This window comes from Moschus berezovskii, chromosome 1 (assembly GCF_049115385.1).
Source record: "Moschus berezovskii isolate FMDL1 chromosome 1, NW_MosBer_1.0, whole genome shotgun sequence".
In the NCBI taxonomy this organism is placed as follows: domain Eukaryota; kingdom Metazoa; phylum Chordata; class Mammalia; order Artiodactyla; family Moschidae; genus Moschus; species Moschus berezovskii.
In genome coordinates, this window is record NC_142460.1 from 98,578,903 (window position 1) to 98,599,588 (window position 20,686).

Genomic DNA, 20,686 nt, shown 5'->3' on the forward strand with positions numbered 1-20,686 from the left:
TCAAATTTTCTTTAATGGCCCCATCCTTGATGATATATCTAGAAAGACTTTTATTTCAACCTTGTGAAAACATTTGCATATATTTTCTTCTAGTACTTTTAGGGCTTAATTTATTTTTTTAACATTTAAATATTTATTTCAACTGAGATTTGTTTGGAAGTAAGAAATGAGGTAATAAATTTAGCTTTATTTTTACAGAAATTATCCAAATGTCTTAACATTTAAATACATCTTTTCCACTGACTCCGGATGCTACCTTGGGCATCCGCCAGCTGCAGGGCTGGCTTCCTTTCTTTTCTGGATTTCTGTTTTCACTTCAATTTTGTCCTTGGAGAATTTCTTACCAACTCAGCAATTCATTTTAAAAGACATTTATTTTTAAATGCAGAATTTCTAGCTGCTTTACAGGAAAAGGGTTGTTTAGCAGACGTGGTCCACCATACTGAGAGAAACTTAAATCTTCTCCAATCTATTTCTGATGTGCTGGTTAGCATGAACATTCAATAAACAGATAATATCAGGGACCTGCGCAAGTCCTTCCAATAACCTTTTGTGATAGTGAAGACAATTGCAACAACATCCCTACTAGGCCATGGACCCTGACTATCTCTTCCTCCTCATCTCAGGCCTCTTCCTCCAGAGTTCTTTTCTTTTTTATTTATTTTGTGTGAATTTAAAACTATTTTTATTGAGGTATAATATAACATTATGTTAGCTTCAGGGGTACAGCATAATGATTTGATATTTGCAAATATGGTAAAATGTTCACTACAGTAAGTCTAGTTAACATTCGTCACCATACATAGCTACTTTTTATCCCCCTTGGGATGAAGACTTTCAGGATTTACTCACTTAGCAAAGTTCAATGGATAAATAGATATAGAAGATGTACTATTACTACAATATTAGTTTAAAAAGGGAAGTCTTGCCATTTGTGACAACATGGATGGACCTTTAGACACTAAGTTAAGTGATATACATCAAAGGCAAACACCATATGATCTCATATGTGTAATCTAAAAAAATAAAATAAAAACCTGAGTCCATAGATACAGAGAACAGATTGGTAGTGGCCAGAGGTGAGAGATGGAAAGATGGGTGAAACAGGTTACAAACTTTCAGTTACAAATGAGTCATGAGGATATAATGCATAGCAGGAGGACTACAGTTAATAATACTGAATTGTGTATTTGAAAGGTCCCCTCAGTCCTTGAAGTTCCAGCAACACTGGCATCATGATCCTTGTGGCTCAAGCCTTCACACACGTCATCCACTGCCTTCTCCCGGCTATCTTCTCAAATAGATCTTCCCAACCATCTGACGATGAGAGTATTGTCTTATTACTTTCCATCAGTATAATGTCCTATAGATTATCTTCACAGAACTTTTTAAAAATGTATGTATTTACTTATTTTCTTCTGTCCTACACCTTTTGCAAGAATTAAGCTTCATGAGGGCAGATATCATTTGTGCTTTGTTTACCAACAAATACAGACAAGCAGAGTGACTAGCACATATTGCTATACTATGAATGGATGCAAAGTGTCTTAATATTTTTTACACGCCCTGTGGTAAAGGGAACATTAACAGGTGCTCAGGAAACATCTGCTGAACTGGGTTCCACATCTAGTCATGAAGGACCAGTTCCCCCAGATGTGGATATAATATAGATCTTTGACTTGTTTTTATCACATCACAGAGGTACATTTTCAAAACAGGAAAGTAATACTTATCCTTCTGTGATTAAAAGTATAACATGTTTAAAATGGTGGCTCAGCTGGTAAAGAATCTACCTGAAATGCAGGGGAGGTGGGTTTCATCCCTGGGTCAGGGAGATCTCTTGGACAAGGAAATGACAACCCAATCCAGTTTTCTTGCCTGGGAAATCACATGGACAAAGGAGCCTGGTGGGCTACAGTCCATGGGGTCACAAAGAGTAGTACATGACTGGGTGACTGAGCACATGTGGCTGTTAGGATAACTGACACCATCCTGGCCCTGACAGCTTCTCTTGTCCTTCACCAACCCCACCCAGGACTATAATGTACAGTGTGTCACTTCGCTGTCATCAAGGGCTTTTTAGTTAATGCTGCTGCTGCTGCTAAGTCGCTTCAGTTGTGTTCAACTGGGTGACCCCATAGACGGCAGCCCACCAGGCTCCCCTATCCCTGGGATTCTCCAGGCAAGAACACTGGAGTGGGCTGCCATTTCCTTCTCCAACGCATGAAAGTGAAAAGAGAAAGGGAAGTCGCTCAGTCATGTCCGACTCTTAGCAACCCATGGACTGCAGCCTACCAGGCTCCTCCAACCATGGGATTTTCCAAGCAAGAGTACTGGAATGGGGTGCCATCGCTTTCACCATTGTAGTTAATAGATACTGCAGCATATTAAAAAGCAGAGACACTACTTTGCCGGAAAGTTCCGTCTATCAAGGCTATGGTTTTTCCAGTAGTCATGTATGGATGTGAGAGTTGGACTGTGAAGAAAGCTGAGCACCAAAGAATTGATGCTTTTGAACAGTGGTGTTGGAGAAGACTCTTGAAAGTCCCTTGGACTGCAAGGAGATCCAACCAGTCCATCCTCAAGGAGATCAATCCTGGGTGTTCATTGGAAGGACTGATGCTGAAGCTGAAACTCCAATACTTTGGCCACCTCATGTGACGAGTTGACTCACTGGAAAAGAGTCTGATGCTGGGAGGGATTGGGGGCGGGAGGAGAAGGGGACGATAGAGGATGAGATGGCTGGATGGCAACACCAACTCGATGGACATGGGTTTGAGTGAACTCCGGGAGTTGGTGATGGACAGGGAGGCCAGGCGTGCTGCGATTCATGGGGTTGCAAAGAGTCGGACATGACTGAGTGACTGAACTGAACTGACTGAATAATTCCTAGGGTCAGGTGGCCTCTATGCTCTGTTAGTCCCCACAAGATGATGAAAGCCTTTGCTGACATATTCCCAGCACCCACAAAACTAGCTACTCAATCATGAATTTTGACTTAGAGATGCATGTCCTACTTCCAAGTACCTACCTTCCTACCGTTGGTTAACTATAAAATTGTCCCCATGGCCCCAGGGTGGCTCAGAGAGCAGCTGCAAATGCTTCTGAATACTTGTCCACCCAATCCAGATCCCACCCTGTAAGTTACCTATGAGAAACTGATCCATTGACTATAATGAGCTACCTACCTTATTTTTCAGCCTCAAGATGCTTCTCAGTTCAGTGAGTACATTTGCTCCCTCTGTCCTTCAATACACACACACTCACTCACTCACATACACACAAAGTAACAGTTTCTATAATGAAAAAAGATAAAATATTCCAGGCCCACCAGGAATAAAATGGAACTCGGAGTGAATCTACCACCAAATTTCAAAATTAATACCCAAACACCACTAATGGCTAACAGGAAAAAAACTAGCATTTTTAGACTGAAAACTATTTTCTAAGACTATACATTTAAAACATTTCCCAGGTGGCATAGTTGGTAAAGAATTCGCCTGCCAATTCAGGAGACACAAGAGACTCAGATTTGATATCTGGGTCAGGAAGATGATCTGGAATAGCAAATGGCAAGCCACTCCAGTATTCTTGCCTGGAAAATCTCATCGACATAAGAGCCTGGTGAGCTATATAGTTCATGGAGTTGCAAAGAGTCAGACACAACTGAGCTAGGTTGTGGTGGTTTATATCTAAAAAATGTCTGAGCCACATGAAAACATCATTTACCAAGTTCCTAAACACTTAAGAGGAGGGAAAGAGCCTGCTGTACTTGGGCCAGAAGGAAAAGACAATGAGTTCCAATTAATATTTCTGAGTTACCCACATGGGAAGCCAAATGAATAATGCCAATGTAACCTTGAATACCTTGACCGTTTGCCTTGGAAACGAACAGAGATTATTCTGTCGCAGCAATACGTGAACCATGAACTTCCAGATCTTCAAGCTGGTTTTAGAAAAGGCAGAGGAACCAGAGATCAAATTGCCAACATCTGCTGGATCATCAAAAAAGCAAGAGAGTTCCAGAAAAAGATCTATTTCTGCTTCATTGACTATGCCAAAGCCTTTGACTGTGTGGATCACAATAAATTGTGGAAAATTCTGAAAGAGATGGGAATACCAGACCACCTGACCTGCTTCCTAAGAAACCTGTATGCAGGTCAGGAAACAACAGTTAGAACTGGACATGGAACAACAGACTGGTTCCAAATAGGAAAAGGACTACGTAAAGGCTGTATATTGTCACCCTGCTTATTTAACTTATATGCAGAGTACATCATGAGAAACAGTGGGCTGGAGGAAGCACAAGCTGGGATCAAGATTGCCGGGAGAAATATCAATGACCTCAGATATGCAGATGACATCACCCTTATGGCAGAAAGTGAAGAAGAACTAAAGAGCCTCTTGATGAAAGTGAAAGAAGAGAGTGAAAAGGTTGGCTTAAAGCTCAACATTCAGAAAACTCAGATCACGGCATCTGGTCCCATCACTTCATGGGAAATAGATGGGGAAACAGTGGAAAGAGTGAGTATTATTTTTGGGCTCCAAAATCACTGCAGATGGTGATTGCAGCCATGACAGTAAAAGACGCTTACTCCTTGGAAGGAAAACCTAGATAGTATATTAAAAAGCAGAGACATTACTTTGTCAACAAAGGTCCGTCTAGTCAAGGCTATGGTTTTTCCAGTGGTCATGTATGGATGTGAGAGTTGGACTATAAAGAAAGCTGAGCACTGAAGAACTGATGCTTTTGAACTGTGGCATTGGAGAAGACTCTTGAGAGTCCCTTGGACTTCAAGGAGATCCAACCAGTCCATCCTCAAGGAGATCACTCCTGGGCGTTCATTGGAAGGACTGATGTTGAAGCTGAAACTTCAGTACTTTGGCCACCTGATGCACAGAGCTGACTCATTTGAAAAAACCCTGATGCTGGAAAAGATTGAGGGCAGGTGGAGAAGGGGATGACAGAAGGTGAGATGGCTGGATGGCATCACCGACTCAATGGGCATGAGTTTGGGTGAACTCCAGGAGTTGGTGATGGACAGGGAGGCCTGGAGTGCTGCAGTTCATGGGGTGGCAAAGAGTCGTACACGACTGAGCGACTGAACTGAACTGAACTGAATCTTGAATACTACAATTTACAGTTTCCCATTTCCCTCAAACCTACTACATCCACAGTGACACACTGTTCCTGCATGCATCTGCGATCTTGTTTAGAGCTGCTTTCCTTTAGGAAGTTTTTTATGACCTTGGAAAAATATGTTACTTGAATATATGCAATTGTAGTGCACAACAAATCAATTTTGTCATAGTATTTGCACCATGAAAAAAATCACATCCTATGTTTTCTGTTCTTTTAATTGGCTGAATGTTTCCTTTCAAATGTGTGTGCTCTGTATCAATTATTGACAGATAGTTTTGGTTGGCATATTTAGAAAATGAAGAGTTTTAATCATAAAGAATTCAGTGGTAGCATGGTACTGAGCAAACAGCATGAATTTTAAAGTCAATTGTGTAGACAAGTTTTACTACTGAGTAATAGTTATGTTGTTTAGTTGCTAAGCTGTGTCCGACTCTGCGATCCCATGGACTGTAGTCTGCCAGGCTCCTCTGTCCCTGGGATTTCCCAGCAAGAATACTGGAGTGGGTTGCCATTTCCTTCTCCAGGGAATCTTCCCAACCCAGGGATTGAACTCAAGTCTCCTGAGTTGGCAGGTGGATTCTTCACCACTGAGTCACCTGGGAAGCCCTAATAATAGGGCTTTTAAGTTAATTGAACTTTTTAAATTCACTTTTCTGAATCTGGAGTTCCTCACTGGTAAAGACAGATGAAAACATTTATCTCGGTCTTATGAGGTTATTTAGAAATTTATGTACTATTTTGTGTTAATACATACACATACACAACTCCCTAATTCAATTAATGTTATCCCCCTCACCTTCCTTCTTTTTTATTAAACACACACACTCCACTATATAGTTATTACCAATTTACAGAGAATTAGAATAAAAGATATTTAAAACCATGCTTAGTTTAACAAGATCTTCCTTTAGTGATTAAAAAATTCAATATTACATAATGCTTCATGGCTATTTTTGCAGTCATAAATTATCATTGCATTGTAGATGAGAGGAAGAACATTTTTAATAATAGGATATTTAGAGTAATAAAGGTGAAATAGCTAAGAGTTTGCTTTAATAAGTAACCAGAAACAAAGACCCTGCCTTCACTTTCATCCTGAAATCCCCCTTAGCATCTCACTAAGAATACTGAATGCCATGGGAGGGACTCCTCCAACACTTCCATTTACTAACTGCTTTATTCACAATTTCCATTATTTCAACCATCCTCCAAACAAAGCAATACCTTCCTCTTAGACCTAAATACAATCTGGGTTTCTACTGAGCCTCAAGCAATACACTAATAGAAAAGACATTTTACAGCTCAGTGTCAACTGCAAACAGCAGATTGTTTCTGCCCTAGACCTTATGTATGCAGAGTGCATAAGGGAACACCCTTGCCTGCCATTTCCTCTTCCTTCATTACCATGCCGGCAATGCACAGTTCTATGCCTCCACCATCTCTGCCGTATTCTGCCTTCACAATACAAGTGTCTTAAAGATGCTGATGGCACTCTTGGCTGGAAGAACACTAGATACAAGGAACCTCCTATAATATTTAAGGCTTCTATTTAATCTCATCATTTTAATATACTAAGAAGAAAGGAAAGAGAATGTAGAGATAAACAACAGAAGCTGAGCTATTCTGAAATGACACCATCCAATGTAAGGTTCAGTTAGAAAGGGAGAGTATTTAAGTGTGTTTTTTTTTTTAAAAGTGTGTTACTTTTTAATGACCTGAAAAGTATATAACTGGGATTGCGTCAAACGCAGCAACGTTCCTCCATGGAAAGACTCTCTGTAGCTCTTTGTCTTTGTATCTTTCTGTGTGTCTCTGTCTCTATCGCTATCTCTTCTTTTTCTTCTTCCTTTTTCTTTCGTCTTCTCTCCTCATCCCCACTCCTCTTTGTTTTCCTTTACCTTAAGTGAACAATAAAAAAAAAAAAAACCACTGAAAAGACATTTAGAAGCAAGCCATGGATGTAAAAAAGTCCTGTATAAGAGAAATTCAGTTTTCCCTAGAAGACTCAGTTCAGTTCAGTTCAGTCACTCAGTCGTGTCTGACTCTCCGCGACCCCATGAATCACAGCACGCCAGGCCTCCCTGTCCATCACCAACTCCCGGAGTTCACTCAAACTCATGTCCACAGAGTCGGTGATGCCATCCAGCCATCTCATTCTCTGTCGTCCCCTTCTCCTCCCGCCCCCAACCTTTCCCAGCATCAGAGTCTTTTCCAGTGAGTCAACTTGTCGCATGAGGTGGCCAAAGTATTGCAGTTTCAGCTTTAGCATCAGTCCTTCCAATGAACACCCAGGATTGATCTCCTTTAGAATGGACTGGTTGGATCTCCTTGCAGTACAAGGGACTCTCGAGTCTTCTCCAACACCACAGCTCAAAAGCATCAATTCTTCGGTGATCAGCTTTCTTCACAGAAGACTAGATAGATCAAAAAGTCCAAAGCAAATTAGAAAATATGAGGATAAAATTAAGGCTTTCTAAGTGAAAAGCAAAAATTAGTTCATTAAGAGTTCTGGGTCCATCTAAAGTCCCAAAGATCTAGGGAAGGACAGAATTAACTTTGCTGCATCAATTTAATTTATTAAGAATAAAATATTTGAACAGCAAACTAGTCCACAATGAATGATTAGAGGTGTCTTCCCAAAGTGAAAAAGGGTAAACAAAGCTAGAATAAATAATGGTCAACAATGTTTGAGAACTGCTTGAGAACAATAATCTGTATATCTGTGCTTGCCTTAACACTAATAGAGATCTATATTTCAACTAAGAATCAAATAAAATCCACAATAGTATATTAATAAAAAGCTATATTTATATAGAAAAAGCTACCAGTGACTGATGGATGACCTCTCTTTCTATTTCTTTTCTTTTGAGTATCTACATAAGTTCCTTGAGGAAGCATAGTTGGCAAATACTCTTCAGTTCATCCCTCTCCCTGGCATGGAAAACCCAAACTTTAAAGGGACCACAGTGTTCTGTTATATAAGTTACGGGAAAAATGCAAACATCAGTATAGTGGAGTATATATCAAAATGCACAGTAATGACCTATATGGGAAAAGAATCTAAGAAAGAGTGGATATATGTATATGTATAACTGACTCACTTTGCTGTACACAACACTGTAAATCAACCATACTCCAATAATTTTTTTTAAATGCATACTCCTGCCTAGTTTAAGGAGTACTTCAAAAAATATGAAAGTATCTTAGAAGTTTAAGAAAAAAAAAACAATGATGGCAAAGAGCCTTAAAATATTATTACAGACCTTATAAACACTGTAGGAAAGGGTATTTATTTCCTAATAATGTAAAGTTATGCCAGGAGTTTTGATTCTGATGGCAGATTGAGAAAAGTAATTCATGAAAATAATAGAATTCAGCCAAGTTTAGATTATCAAGTGTGTGATTGTTTTGTCTCTTTTCTCTCATTTTCTCAACCATCTTGTATTTTCATTGTTCCTACTGCCTCTAAAACAGAGAAAGACAAAAGAAGGCAATTCTGTATATTGCTTTTATAGGCTTGTATGGCAGGTACTTGAAATTATGACCAAGGTTCTCATATTATTTATAAAATTTATCCATTTTCTCCCTGTCCCTCAAAAATAAATCAGTACTTGCAACACCCAGAGGATTTTAGAATAACGCGATCTTTGGGTTTTTTTTTTAATTGAGGATAGAAGTATATTTTATTTTCTAAGGAAATTCATCTATTAAATAGAAAACTTTTTTAAAAATAGTGAAATAAAATGGGTGCAGACTCGCCTAGAAGTGAGTCAGTGGTAATCAGATGGTGATTTGGTTCTCTAAAGTTCATCTAAACACGGCAGAAACAAATGTTACGGGGTGAGGGGTGGGATGGGCCTGAAGAAACAAAGGTGATTCAAAGGGCAGAAGAAAGTCTTATAAGCCAGACATTGTCTCTGAGAGCCATATATACTCACATATTCCCTGTAAAAATAGTGTCCTCTCTTAATTCACACATGTGAAGGAAAAATCAGGTCATTTTTCTAAACATAGAATTATCACTGTATTACAAGAAGCCTTTCTAGAGAATTTATAGCTGCAACATCAGCATCACACCAATAAATTGTGGTACCGTAATAACTTTTCAATACTCACCCTTGGGAAGTACAAGTAACTAAACATAAACATCAGTCTTTCAAAGCATTTAAAAAAAAAAAAAAGAGCGAAGATACCTGCTCCGAAGAAGAAACATTTAAAGGACATCAGGGTGAATGTTATAATTCCAATGACCTTTAGGTCTAAGAATAAAATGAAACTGTATTCTCACAGTCTCTAAATGTTTGGACTAAATGGCATAGAAACAAAATGTGTTCAGGATGACCAGCCATCAGCAAAAGAGATAGGACTGAACGTCACAAGTACACCCAAGTAAGGAGTTTTTCAAAAAGCTATTCAAATAATATGAGACCAAGGGAGCTGGCAACAAATTGAATCTTTGCCCCAAACTGAAGGAACCATTGCTTCGCACTAAAATACAATAGATCCTTGCAGAAGAAAAACAATAACAAAGAACTACCCAAGTGTATCAAAAATACATTAAACAAAAATATTTCCTTCACCTGCAGGGATTCCTGTCCTCCACAATCTGTTCCCAACCTACCTTTCCAGCTTGCCTGCTAAACACCTTCACACTATCCCTTCAGCCAAACTGAACTATTCTGTTCCCAAATAAGAGATGTATTTTCTCCTAGAAAAGAACAGTTGTTTTTTGATTGAGAAATCTTCAATACTGCCCTACAGGATTAATAACTTTCTCTGCTCTCTCATGCAATTTTGTTTGGTATTTTTTTTCTCTTTTTTCTCTCAGACTTGACTGTAAGATTCCTGCAATAAGAACTTTTCTTTATTTACCCTGGATTTTAACAATATGAAATGGTCAAACATATGATATTTAGAATAAAGTGAAATCATTGTAAGATAAATATTTGTCATTAGAAATGATTAAATAATAGGAATAGTGTATCCTGGATATGTCCATGGTTTATTGTAAGACCCACAATGTTCTTTAATAAAAAAGCAATAATGAAGAATTTGGTTGAGATTTTGCTATTGTCAGTTGGTTTAGTTGGCTGGATGGTTAGGTTTGCTGTTGCTAATCAGCTGGTTGCTTTGGTTTATATGTAAGGACACAGAGAAACAGCATGATTAAATGACTCTAATGTCATTAAACAGCTCATTAAGTGAAATAGTCAGACCTTGAATCAATATCTTGATTTCTGCTAAGCCACAATGCTTTTACTTATTTATTTTACATAGTGTAATTCATTCCCAATAAGTCACACTATTATTTTCACTCTCTGAAAATTTCTTAAAAATAATGATAAAAAAATCAGGGAATATTACCTCTGTTAGCATAAGAAAGCCCTAAGATTAGGCAATGTGGTATAAAAGAAAGAGCTTGGCTTTTGGAGGAAAGATGGCCTTTGAAACCCTATCAGGAGTACTGCTAACTGAGGCCAGCCCCACACTCCCCTCTCACCTTTTCCTCCCTACTCGCCCCCCACCCTGGCTCTATATTTCCTAACTTATAAGAGGGTTGTAAGAATCTCTGCACACCATCCCCATTACAGTGTTTTCTGTGAAGCTAATGATAATGTGTGAAAAATCTAGCCCTGCACCTGGCACACAGTCAACAGTTTGTTGACTCTGAAATAAAAAGCTGTATTCGAAGATGTGTGTGTGTGAGTGTGTGTGTGTGTGCATTTGGGGAAGAAAATTCATTGCTATCATTTTTCATATGGTCTGCAGCAAATAATTTTGAGATGGCAGTATTTTTCAAATTCATCAGATTATACATAGTACCATTCTACCTACCTCCCCAACTTGGAATTACCATTTCCGAATATTTATTTCTACTCTAAAGGTGGCTTTAACAGTTCAACTTTCTAACATGCTGCCAAAGAAACACACCAAAAGAGAAGTGTGTGACAAATCAGTTTGCTTTTAGAATTCTTGCAAAGGAGAACTTCTTTGCATATAGTATTGGAAATATTTAATTGTATGATAAGCAAAAATGGGAATATTGAGTCTTGAGCTTATATTACAGTGGTTTTCTTCCTTGATGGTGGAAAACATCTCAAATGAGCGGGAAGAGGGAGTAAAAATAATTCTCATGTATTAATAAAAAACATAGCAATCTATTACAGGGTGGTCCTTTAACAATTAACAAAACTCATGACCCCTGGGATCTTAATATATTGTTCTAAATTATTTATATGCTAGTAGAGTCCAAGGGGAATGTATTTAGTAAAAATAATATCTATCTTAGGAACTGAGAAAATAGTTGCAGTCACAGTTTTGTTAAGTATTAGCTGTATGACTTTGGATAGCTCTCTCAGCCACTTTGATTCTAATTTTCTGATCCCTAAAAGGGAGTTAAAATACCTTGACTGCTGTGTTTTGGGTGTGAGAACGAAATGACAAATAAGTAAAATTCAAATGAAATTTTATTTCAGCAAAGGGAGCTTTATTATCACCTCTGTAACTGTTACATTATAATTATATTATCACTATTAAAATCATTCAAGCTTTAATTCCTTAGAAGAGAGTAAATACTGATTTTTGATTATTTGCTTTTATTACCATCAGAAATGAAATGTTGAAGGTGGAAATCACAGTACTGTTATAGAAGACTATGTTTTCTAGTCATAATTGTGTACCTTATGTGTACACAATTTTGTGTACAAATTATGTGAACCTTATGTTTTCTAGTCATAATTGTGTACCTTAAAGTCCATTTGACTGTATTTGAAATGCACCACATAGAAATAAAACTGTTGTGTGGTTGTGATTTCTTTTTAAAATTTGGGACTTTCCTTTAGAGAACAGTCCACACAAAGGGGTCCAGAGGAACAAGATAAAGCAAATATCACAAGGATGTACAGAGCTTTAGGGTTTTCAAGACATCTTTCTTTGTTCACATCAATCCTGTGGTTCCGTTAACATGGGTACCTGAAGCACAGGAAGAGCCTTATGAAAGACTAACCAGTCTACTGTCATCTACACTGTTGTAAAAGGCATGATGCACGAGAGGTTGGTTCATCGGATTCCTTTTTCCCTCTCATAGCTCAGAGCCGGTTCCCCTTTTATTTTTGTCAATAACACTTACTTTTTGTTCCTCTCCTTCCAACTAGGAAGTGCATCATGGACACAGACACAATATACCTTTTCATAAGGAAGGCCAATGAATATGGGCCAGATGGGCCGAGGGCATTACAACATGTTTCCTGCTCCCGTGGTGACTCAATGGGGCTGGTATGAGAACGTATTTTATTCAAGAAGTCAGCTTCCCTGGCAGAATTATGAGTCAGTTCCTGGGTAAAAAGCTCACTCTACAACATCTGAGGGGGTAGGGGGGGCTCCTTGGATAGATTACAGTATAGGTCATTCAGAAAAGCAACTCTGCCAGGACCAGTGGGGAGGCACCAGCACTAATGAGCCACTAACTCCTGAGAATTCATTGATCTCTAATGAGGTTAACAAGGTCATTTTTCCATTTCCCTTCAAGGTGAGGACATAAAACCACGTTGACGAATTGCTAGTATGAATACAAACAAGTTCTATTATAAACTTTATAATTGACCAATTATATAGTTGACCAATTTGGACAAAAAAAAAATGTGAAGGGACAGTTTTTCATTCATATATATATATATACCTATACCTGTCATATATTTCTGTATATACCTAAACATCGAGTTCCTACTATGTGTCTATGTGTCAATCTTTACTCCAAGTGCATGGATTAACAGACAAAATGGACAAGTCCCTCTCCTTGGGGAGCTTAAAAGCAGAGAAATAGGAAGGAACAGAGAAAGAAAGAGAGAGAATGAAAGAAAGGAGAGGAAAACGGGTTAGAAAGGAAAAAGAAAATGAAAAAAAAAGAGGAGGAGAAGAAAAGGATGAGAACAATTGATATAGTGACAAAAATAATGAGTGTTATGAAGAAAACTAAAGAGGGATAGAGGACTGGAGCAATTGGCAGGGCCATCTTAGCTAATATTGTTAACGAAGGCCTCTGTAAGAAGATACCATTCAAGGACAGAATTAAATCAAAAAGAAACTACAATCAGGGGTTATACTCAGCATATTTAAAATCAGGACATCAGGGAACTGGCCAGTCAAATGGGACACTCAATTAAGCAGGGTAGATGCTGGTTTAAACAGGCAGTGGAACTCTATACTAGAGCACCCCAGTTGAATAACAGTGCTACTTATAATATATCCTCTCCTCTGTAAAGCCTCCAAGGGCCAACAAGGTTAGAAGTTATCTCTCCTTCTCTTGGCTTTGAGCTATACTCTGTCCGAGTTACACCTCTCCTTTAGTGCTATTTTTGGTTTCCAATAAAATGCCTTAAGTATTGTAGCAAAACCAAAACACACACAGGAAAAATAATCAAGATGGTAGGAAGGCTCAAATCCATGCCACATGAACAGTTGAAGGTATATACTGGAGAACATGGCCACGGTTTGGTGACCCCTGTTGGACATCTCTGATGGCCTCTCACATAGAAGAAGAATTAAATCAATGATATTCAAAGTATGATCCATGATCTTCATGGAAGTTATACATGGGAAGGTGCTTTTTTTTTAAATGAAGATAACTCAGTTCCTTGAATTAAAATTAGAGACTCATGGGGTGAGGTATTTTCCATTTAAATCAAGCAGTTGAACCAAAGAAATGTATGGATGTGACAAAAGACAAATTTCTGCTATATGTACTAAAAATGTTCTAATAATGTGATCAGTCCAAAGACATAATGGGCCAAAATGAGATGATCACTAGTTAGAGGTACCATCAAATAGTTGTGAGCAGTACTTCTACAGAGAGATGAGGCCTACAAAGACTGACTTTCAAGCCCCCTGTAACTCTGATGGCATATGATCCATGATAGCTGAGTTTGGTTATTTAAACTCAATGAATATTCTGGCTGCATCTTCTTATGCTTATGAAGCAACATCCCAAGAAAGAATGAGCCTAATGACAGGTTCTTTCTTTCCTGAGTGTGTGGCTCTCTGTGTGCTTAGTTGCTCAGCCAAGTCCAACTCTCTTGACCCTTTGGACTGCAGGCCTCCAGGCTCCTCTGTCCATGGGGTTTTTCAGGCAAGAATACTGAAACGGATTGTCATTTCCTTCTCCAGAGGATCTTCCCAACTGAAGGACTGAACCTGTGTCTCTTGTGTCTCCTGCATTGCAGAAGTCATCAGAGCAAAACTCTATCTTTATTCGTTTGTTTTTTAAGGTATCAATGGGCTGTTATCACCAAGGCTTTCTCCACCACTGGCTCAAGTTGGGAAAACAGAAGTCATCCACTATCACTGTCATTTCTTTTCCCATAGGACCTGAGGCAAGGGGAAGAAATACGATTCTAGTTGCCTTAGATGTGAAGGTGAAGACAAATTTCTATAATTAAACACACCAAACCAGTCCTCCCAGTGTACTTTGTCCCATAAAGACTAAAGATTTCAGTAGTTCTTGCCACTGTCAAAATTACATGATTCTGTCAAATATAAGATTTTATATTACCACAAAAGTCAATGGAAATAAGCAACATTATGGTCTCAACCCATTTTCAGACATACGACATTACTCTATGTGTTATCTGCATCTTAATAGATTGTTAAAAGACATTCACTTACCTGAGGCATCGCTTTGCAGGATCCCATAGAAGTACAGACTCATCACACACCACAGAAGTCCCATCCTGTAGATACAAATACAAAAGTAAGGAGAGCATTTATTACCCTCAAGTGCTTAAATACTAGTGCATATGTAAGCTGACTATTGACTAGGAACGGTTTTAAGACTTTTACAATATTAACACAAAAACATAATTATATTTATAATAACACATTTTAATATTTATAAAAAATATAACACAATCATAAAATTATAACAATTTTACAATGTTAATATTGTCAGAACCAACCAGGAAGATAGGCTTTTTTATATCTCCGTATTACAGGTAAGAAAACTGAGACAAATGTAAATAACATAAAAGATCTTTTGGCTAGAAAAGGGTGACTGGTGCAACTAGCGTGTGCATGTTCAGTCACGTCCAACTCTTTCCAACCCCATGGACTGCAGTCTGCCAGGTTCCTCTGTCCATGGACTTTTCCAGGCAAGAATATTGGAGTGGGTTGCCATTCCCTTCTCCAGGGGATCTTCCTGAATACCCAGGGATCAAACCCTCATCTCTTGAGTCTCCTGCATTAGCAGGCAGATTCTTTACCACTTTCGGCATCTAGGAAGCCCCAGAAAGTGATAGGGTAATGATTAAATTACAACAGCCTGGCTCTAGAATGGTCTCTTAATCACTAAACTCTGTCTACTTAGAAATAATTTTTTAGATTTTTTTTTTCATCAGAGTTGAATTTCTGGCAGATAAGTTTGTTCTTCTTACCCTTCATCATATTGTCTTGGTTTATTTCCACTTGGAAATGTTTTATTATCTAGACACTTTTTCTTCTTAGTGAGGAACAGAAAGTCTAGAAATCCTAGATTCAGGCTTGGTTTGCAGTCCACCATACTCTGAATTTATAGTAAAGGGAAATACATAACCCTCATGTCTTACTGTGCCTGTTCTACTCTTCCTACTCAAGAGACAAATGATGAAGCTGGATTCCAGTTTCTGTGATCTTTAGCCCTTCTGTTGGTAACCAGCTGAAACAGTTCACTAGCAAGAATGATGCCCTTTTATTCGGTTGTGTTATCTTTAATGCAGAAGGGCAGGAGGTATAACAACTCTGTTAACTATTTCTTTCCCCACTACTCTAGACATATCTGGCCCCTGATAAAACCTCTGTGGGGTTATAAATACTGAAACCTGAATATTACTGAGAAATTCCATATCGAAGACCTCCACTCTCTGTTTTGAACATAATAGCCATACAGGGGTAATTACAGAGGTCTTGGTAACTTGTTCAGATCATATTTCTAGTAGGTGGCAGAGATGATATTTATATACACACCTGACAAACTATGTCTATTATCCCAAATATTAGCTTATGTCACAAGTTTCACAGTAACACAATAGTCTAATAATCATAGAAGTATTCAAAAATAGGGTGACCTACTAACAGCATTTGAATGGGACATTTATAAGAGTGCTACACTGAAACAAAAGGTATAAACCAGTACTGTTCAAGCCATCCAGAATGTGTGGTCATTTTAAAGGAGGATGCAAGTTTCATACACTTGTCACCTCTATTGGCCACACATCACCAAAAATCTCTACTGTGCTTCTTTCTTAGCATGATTGTACATGAGAGTCCCTTGGGAAGCAAGGAGATCAAACCAGTCACGACGAAGATAATCACGATGGCGTGATCACTCACCTGGAGCCAGACATCTTGGAATGTGAAGTCAAGTGGGCCTTAGAGAGCATCACTACGAACAAAGCTAGTGGAGGTAATGGAATTCCAATTGAGCTATTTCATATCCTGAAAGATGATGCTGTGAAAGTGCTGCACTCAATATGCCAGCAAATTTGGAAAACTCAGCAGTGGCCATAGGACTGGAAAAGGTCAGTCTTCATTCCAATCCCAAAGAAAGGCAATGCCAAAGAATGTTCAAACTACCGCACAATTGCATTCATCTCACATTCTAGTAAAGTCATGCTCAAAATTCTCCAAGCCAGGCTTCAGCAATATCTGAACCATGAACTTCCAGATGTTTAAGCAGGTTTTAGAAAAGGCAGAGGCACCAGAGATCAAATTGCCAACATCCGCTGGATCATGGAGAAAGCAAGAGAGTTCCAGAAAAACATCTATTTCTGCTTCATTGACTATGCCAAAGCCTTTGACTGTGTGGATCACAATAAACTGTGGAACATTCTGAAAGAGATGGGAATACCAGACCACTTGACCTGCCTCTTGAGAAACCTGTATGCAGGTCAGGAAGCAACAGTTAGAACTGTACATGGAATAACAGACTGGTTCCAAATAGGAAAAGGAGTACGTCAAGGTTGTATATTGTCACCCTGCTTATTTAACTTATATGCAGAGTACATCATGAGGAATGCTGGGCTGGAAGAAGCACAAGCTGGAATCAAGATTGCTGGGAGAAATATCAATAACCTCAGATACGCAGATGACACCACCCTTATGGCAGAAAGTGAAGAGGAACTAAAAAGCCTCTTGATGAAAGTGAAGAGGAACTAAAAATCCTCTTGATGAAAGTGAAAGAGGAGAGTGAAAAGGTTGGCTTGAAGCTCAACATTCAGAAAACGAAGATCATGGCATCTGGTCCCATCACTTCATGGGAAATAGATGGGGAAACAGTGGAAACAGTGTCAGACTTTATTTTGGGGGGCTCCAAAATCACTGCAGATGCTGATTGCAGCCAGGGAATTAAAAGACGCTTACTCCTTGGAAAGAAAGTTATGACCAACCTAGATAGCATATTAAAAAGCAGAGACATTACTTTGCCAACCTAGGTCCACCTAGTCAAGGCTATGGTTTTTCCCGTGGTCATGTATAAATGTGAGAGTTGGACTGTGAAGAAAGCTGATCACCGAAGAACTGATGCTTTTGAACTGTGGTGCTGGAGAAGACTCTTGAGAGTCCCTTGGACTGCAAGGAGATCCAACCAGTCCATTCTAAAGGAGATCAATCCAGGGTGTTCATTGGAAGGACTGATGCTAAAGCTGAAACTGCAATACTTTGGCCACCTCATGCGACAAGTTGACTCATTGGAAAAGACTCTGATGCTGGGAGGGATTGCGGGCAGGAGGAGAAGGGGACAACAGAGAATGAGATGGCTGGATGGCATCACCGACTCGATGGACATGAGTTTGAGTGAACTCCGGGAGTTGGTGAAGGACAGGGAGGCCTGGTGTGCTGTGATTCATGGGGTCTCAAAGAGTCGGACACAACTGAGCGACTGAACTGAACTGAACTGAACTGAATCTTAAAGGAAATCAACCCTGAATACTCTTTGGAAGGACTGATGCTAAAGCTGAAGCTTCAATACTTTGGCCACCTGACACGAAGAGCCAACTCACTGGAAGAGACCCTGATGCTGGGAAAGATCGAGGGCTAGAGGAAAAGTGTATGACAGAGGATGAGATCGTTGGATGGCATCACCGATTCATTGGACATGAACTTGGGCAAACTATAGGAGATGGTGAGGGACAGGGAAGCTTGGCATGCTGGACTTGCATGAGGTCCATGAGGTTACAAAGAGTCAGAGATGACTTGGCAACTGAACAACAGCAACACAAATCGCAGGAGAGTTTATTATATCTTAAACAACATTTTATTTCTGAAATTAAATGTCTCTTTCTTAACACCACCATTCCCTTCTAATTCTCATACCATTGCCTTAGGGAGTTTTCTTTTCTGCATTCTTTAATTCAATAAAACATGTATTGAACACTTTCAGTTTATAAGTGACTAGCCAATAATTGCAGAGACCTCTATCAAACAAGACATAGGGCCTTCTCTAAAGGCACTTATCCCCAGTAGAGGAAATAAACCACATACAAACCACTTCAGCATCATCAACTTTGAACAATAGACATGCAGAGGCACTACGTGATGTTCAAAGATTTAGCAGACAGAAGTTTGAGCACTAAGCAGAGTCTAAAAGAAACTTAAAGTGTGTACAAGAAATAGCTGCAATACAAAGTAAAGTGATAAAAATAGAGAGGAGCTGATAAGTGTTATTGAAGATTAGCAAAAGAAAGAGATTACTCCAGCTAAGGCAGTCAAAGAAGACTAAATAGAATAGGTAGCTTTAAACTGAAAGAAGGGGTTTGGAAATTTAGAATTGAGGCAGAAGGAAAGTGTGGGGGAAAGAAAGTCAGTGGAGAATAATGCTCAGAGGAAAGCATGGAACATAAATAGGAAATCATCTATAAATAATTCAGCTTGACTCAAGCACAGGGTATTAGGAAAAGAACTATAAAAGATTTTGGTGGAAAGCTTGAGGTTTTAGGATCAGAATATTGCAAGGTCTTGAACAGTAGGCTAAGAACTTGGGATTAATTTAAACAGCAAAGAGGGAATCACTGAAATTTTCTGATCAGAGGAATGATATGGTGATCAAATTATGCTGTATGGAGGTCATTCCTTCAGGCACATATTGGATGGATTGACACTAAATTCTGTCTTGAACTCAATTTGATTCCTGAGTCAATCATCACAATAATTGTTATGCTCCTAGTTTTGTGTCATCCATAAACTTGATGAACATTCCACCTATATCCTCATCCAAGACATAAACAAAAGTAATTAATAATTCTGTATAGTCCTTGTTAACAGAGAGCAAGTAGACATTTAATTGCTGATATAAGGCAAAGTAATCTCAGTTCCAATATTCAGCTATGCTAAAGGATTCTAACTTCCCAAATTGATTTTGGCTATTAAAAAAGAAAGCCTCACACATCCCTACTTTCACAATTTGCCTGTTTATAAGCTGCTGAGTTCCTATGGCAACACTTTGAAGACATTCTAATTAGTGTGTGATTGAGAGCCTAAATTGATAATCCCAGGAGTAACTGGATTATGCTGGAGGCAACAAGGAGTCAGGTTACCAAGGTAAACTTAAAATAACTGTGCAAATACAAATGCAGGGTCAGTCCTGACTTGTAATGAATCAGAATAAATCAGACTGAAAAGAAAATATGATTGTGCAGGCTGGTTTTAAAAGACTAAAGGTACCAATGATCTGAAATGTTTCTGAGAAGATTAATTCATTTAACATAGACTTGCATTCAGCCTTAGAAGTTTACTATTGTTACAAGTAATACAATTTTTTTTCTTTTTTTTGGCTGCACTGCAGCATGCAGAACTTTTCAGACCAGGGATCGAACCTGCTGCACCCATGTAGTGGAAGTTTGGAATTTTAACCACTGGACCACCAGGCAAGTCCAGTAATATGCTTTTGATTCTCATTTCTTGTGGAGAGTGCTGCTGCTGCTAAGTCGCTTCAGTCGTGTCCGACTCTGTGTGACCCCATAGATGGCAGCCCACTAGGCTCCGCTGTCCCTGGGATTCTCCAGGCAAGAACACTTAAGTTGGTTGCCATTTCCTTCTCCAATGCATGAAAGTGAAAAGTGAAAGTGAAAAGTGAAAGTGAAGTCGCTCAGTTGTGTCTGACTCTTCACAACCCCATGGACTGCAGCCTACCAGGCTCCTCCGTCCATGGGATTTTCCAGGCAAGAGTACTGGAGTGGGTTGCCATTGGCTTCTCTGAGTGGGACTGGGTAATTTTAGACCTGGAGAAACAATCAGGAAAGAAAAGGAATCTAATAATGCAGGGTTTCTCATGGTCTGAAGTACAACCTAGCTTTACGTTATTATGATGGGGTTTAATAGCTTCTGCCTTTGCTTCAGATGACTAGAACCTACATACAATAAATTTCTGGTCATCCTTCCCTGCATTTTGTTTACTATATGATCATTCCACACTTCCCCTCTTAGATATTAGTACTTACCTCATATTCAATGCCATTGTTTCCTAGTATAATGTATACATCACCTAGCAAGAAGTTTCAAATATGTACTTAGTCTATGTAA

At 38.9% G+C, this 20,686-nt stretch overlaps 1 protein-coding gene across 3 annotated transcripts in view; it reads right to left on the reverse strand.

The window, feature by feature from the left end:
- IL1RAP (interleukin 1 receptor accessory protein) overlaps window positions 1-20,686 on the reverse strand; it is a 148,132-nt gene that overhangs the window by 77,143 nt on the left and 50,303 nt on the right. For 2 of the 3 annotated variants that reach the window (XM_055407923.2, XM_088838270.1), the window contains exon 2: window positions 14,804-14,868. In XM_055407923.2, coding sequence (XP_055263898.2) covers window positions 14,804-14,867 — 64 coding nt within the window. In that variant the 5' untranslated portion in view covers window position 14,868. Of the gene's footprint in view, window positions 1-6,858; window positions 7,042-14,803; window positions 14,869-20,686 lie in introns of those variants that run through there. The other variant, XM_055407931.2, reaches the window with a different exon arrangement.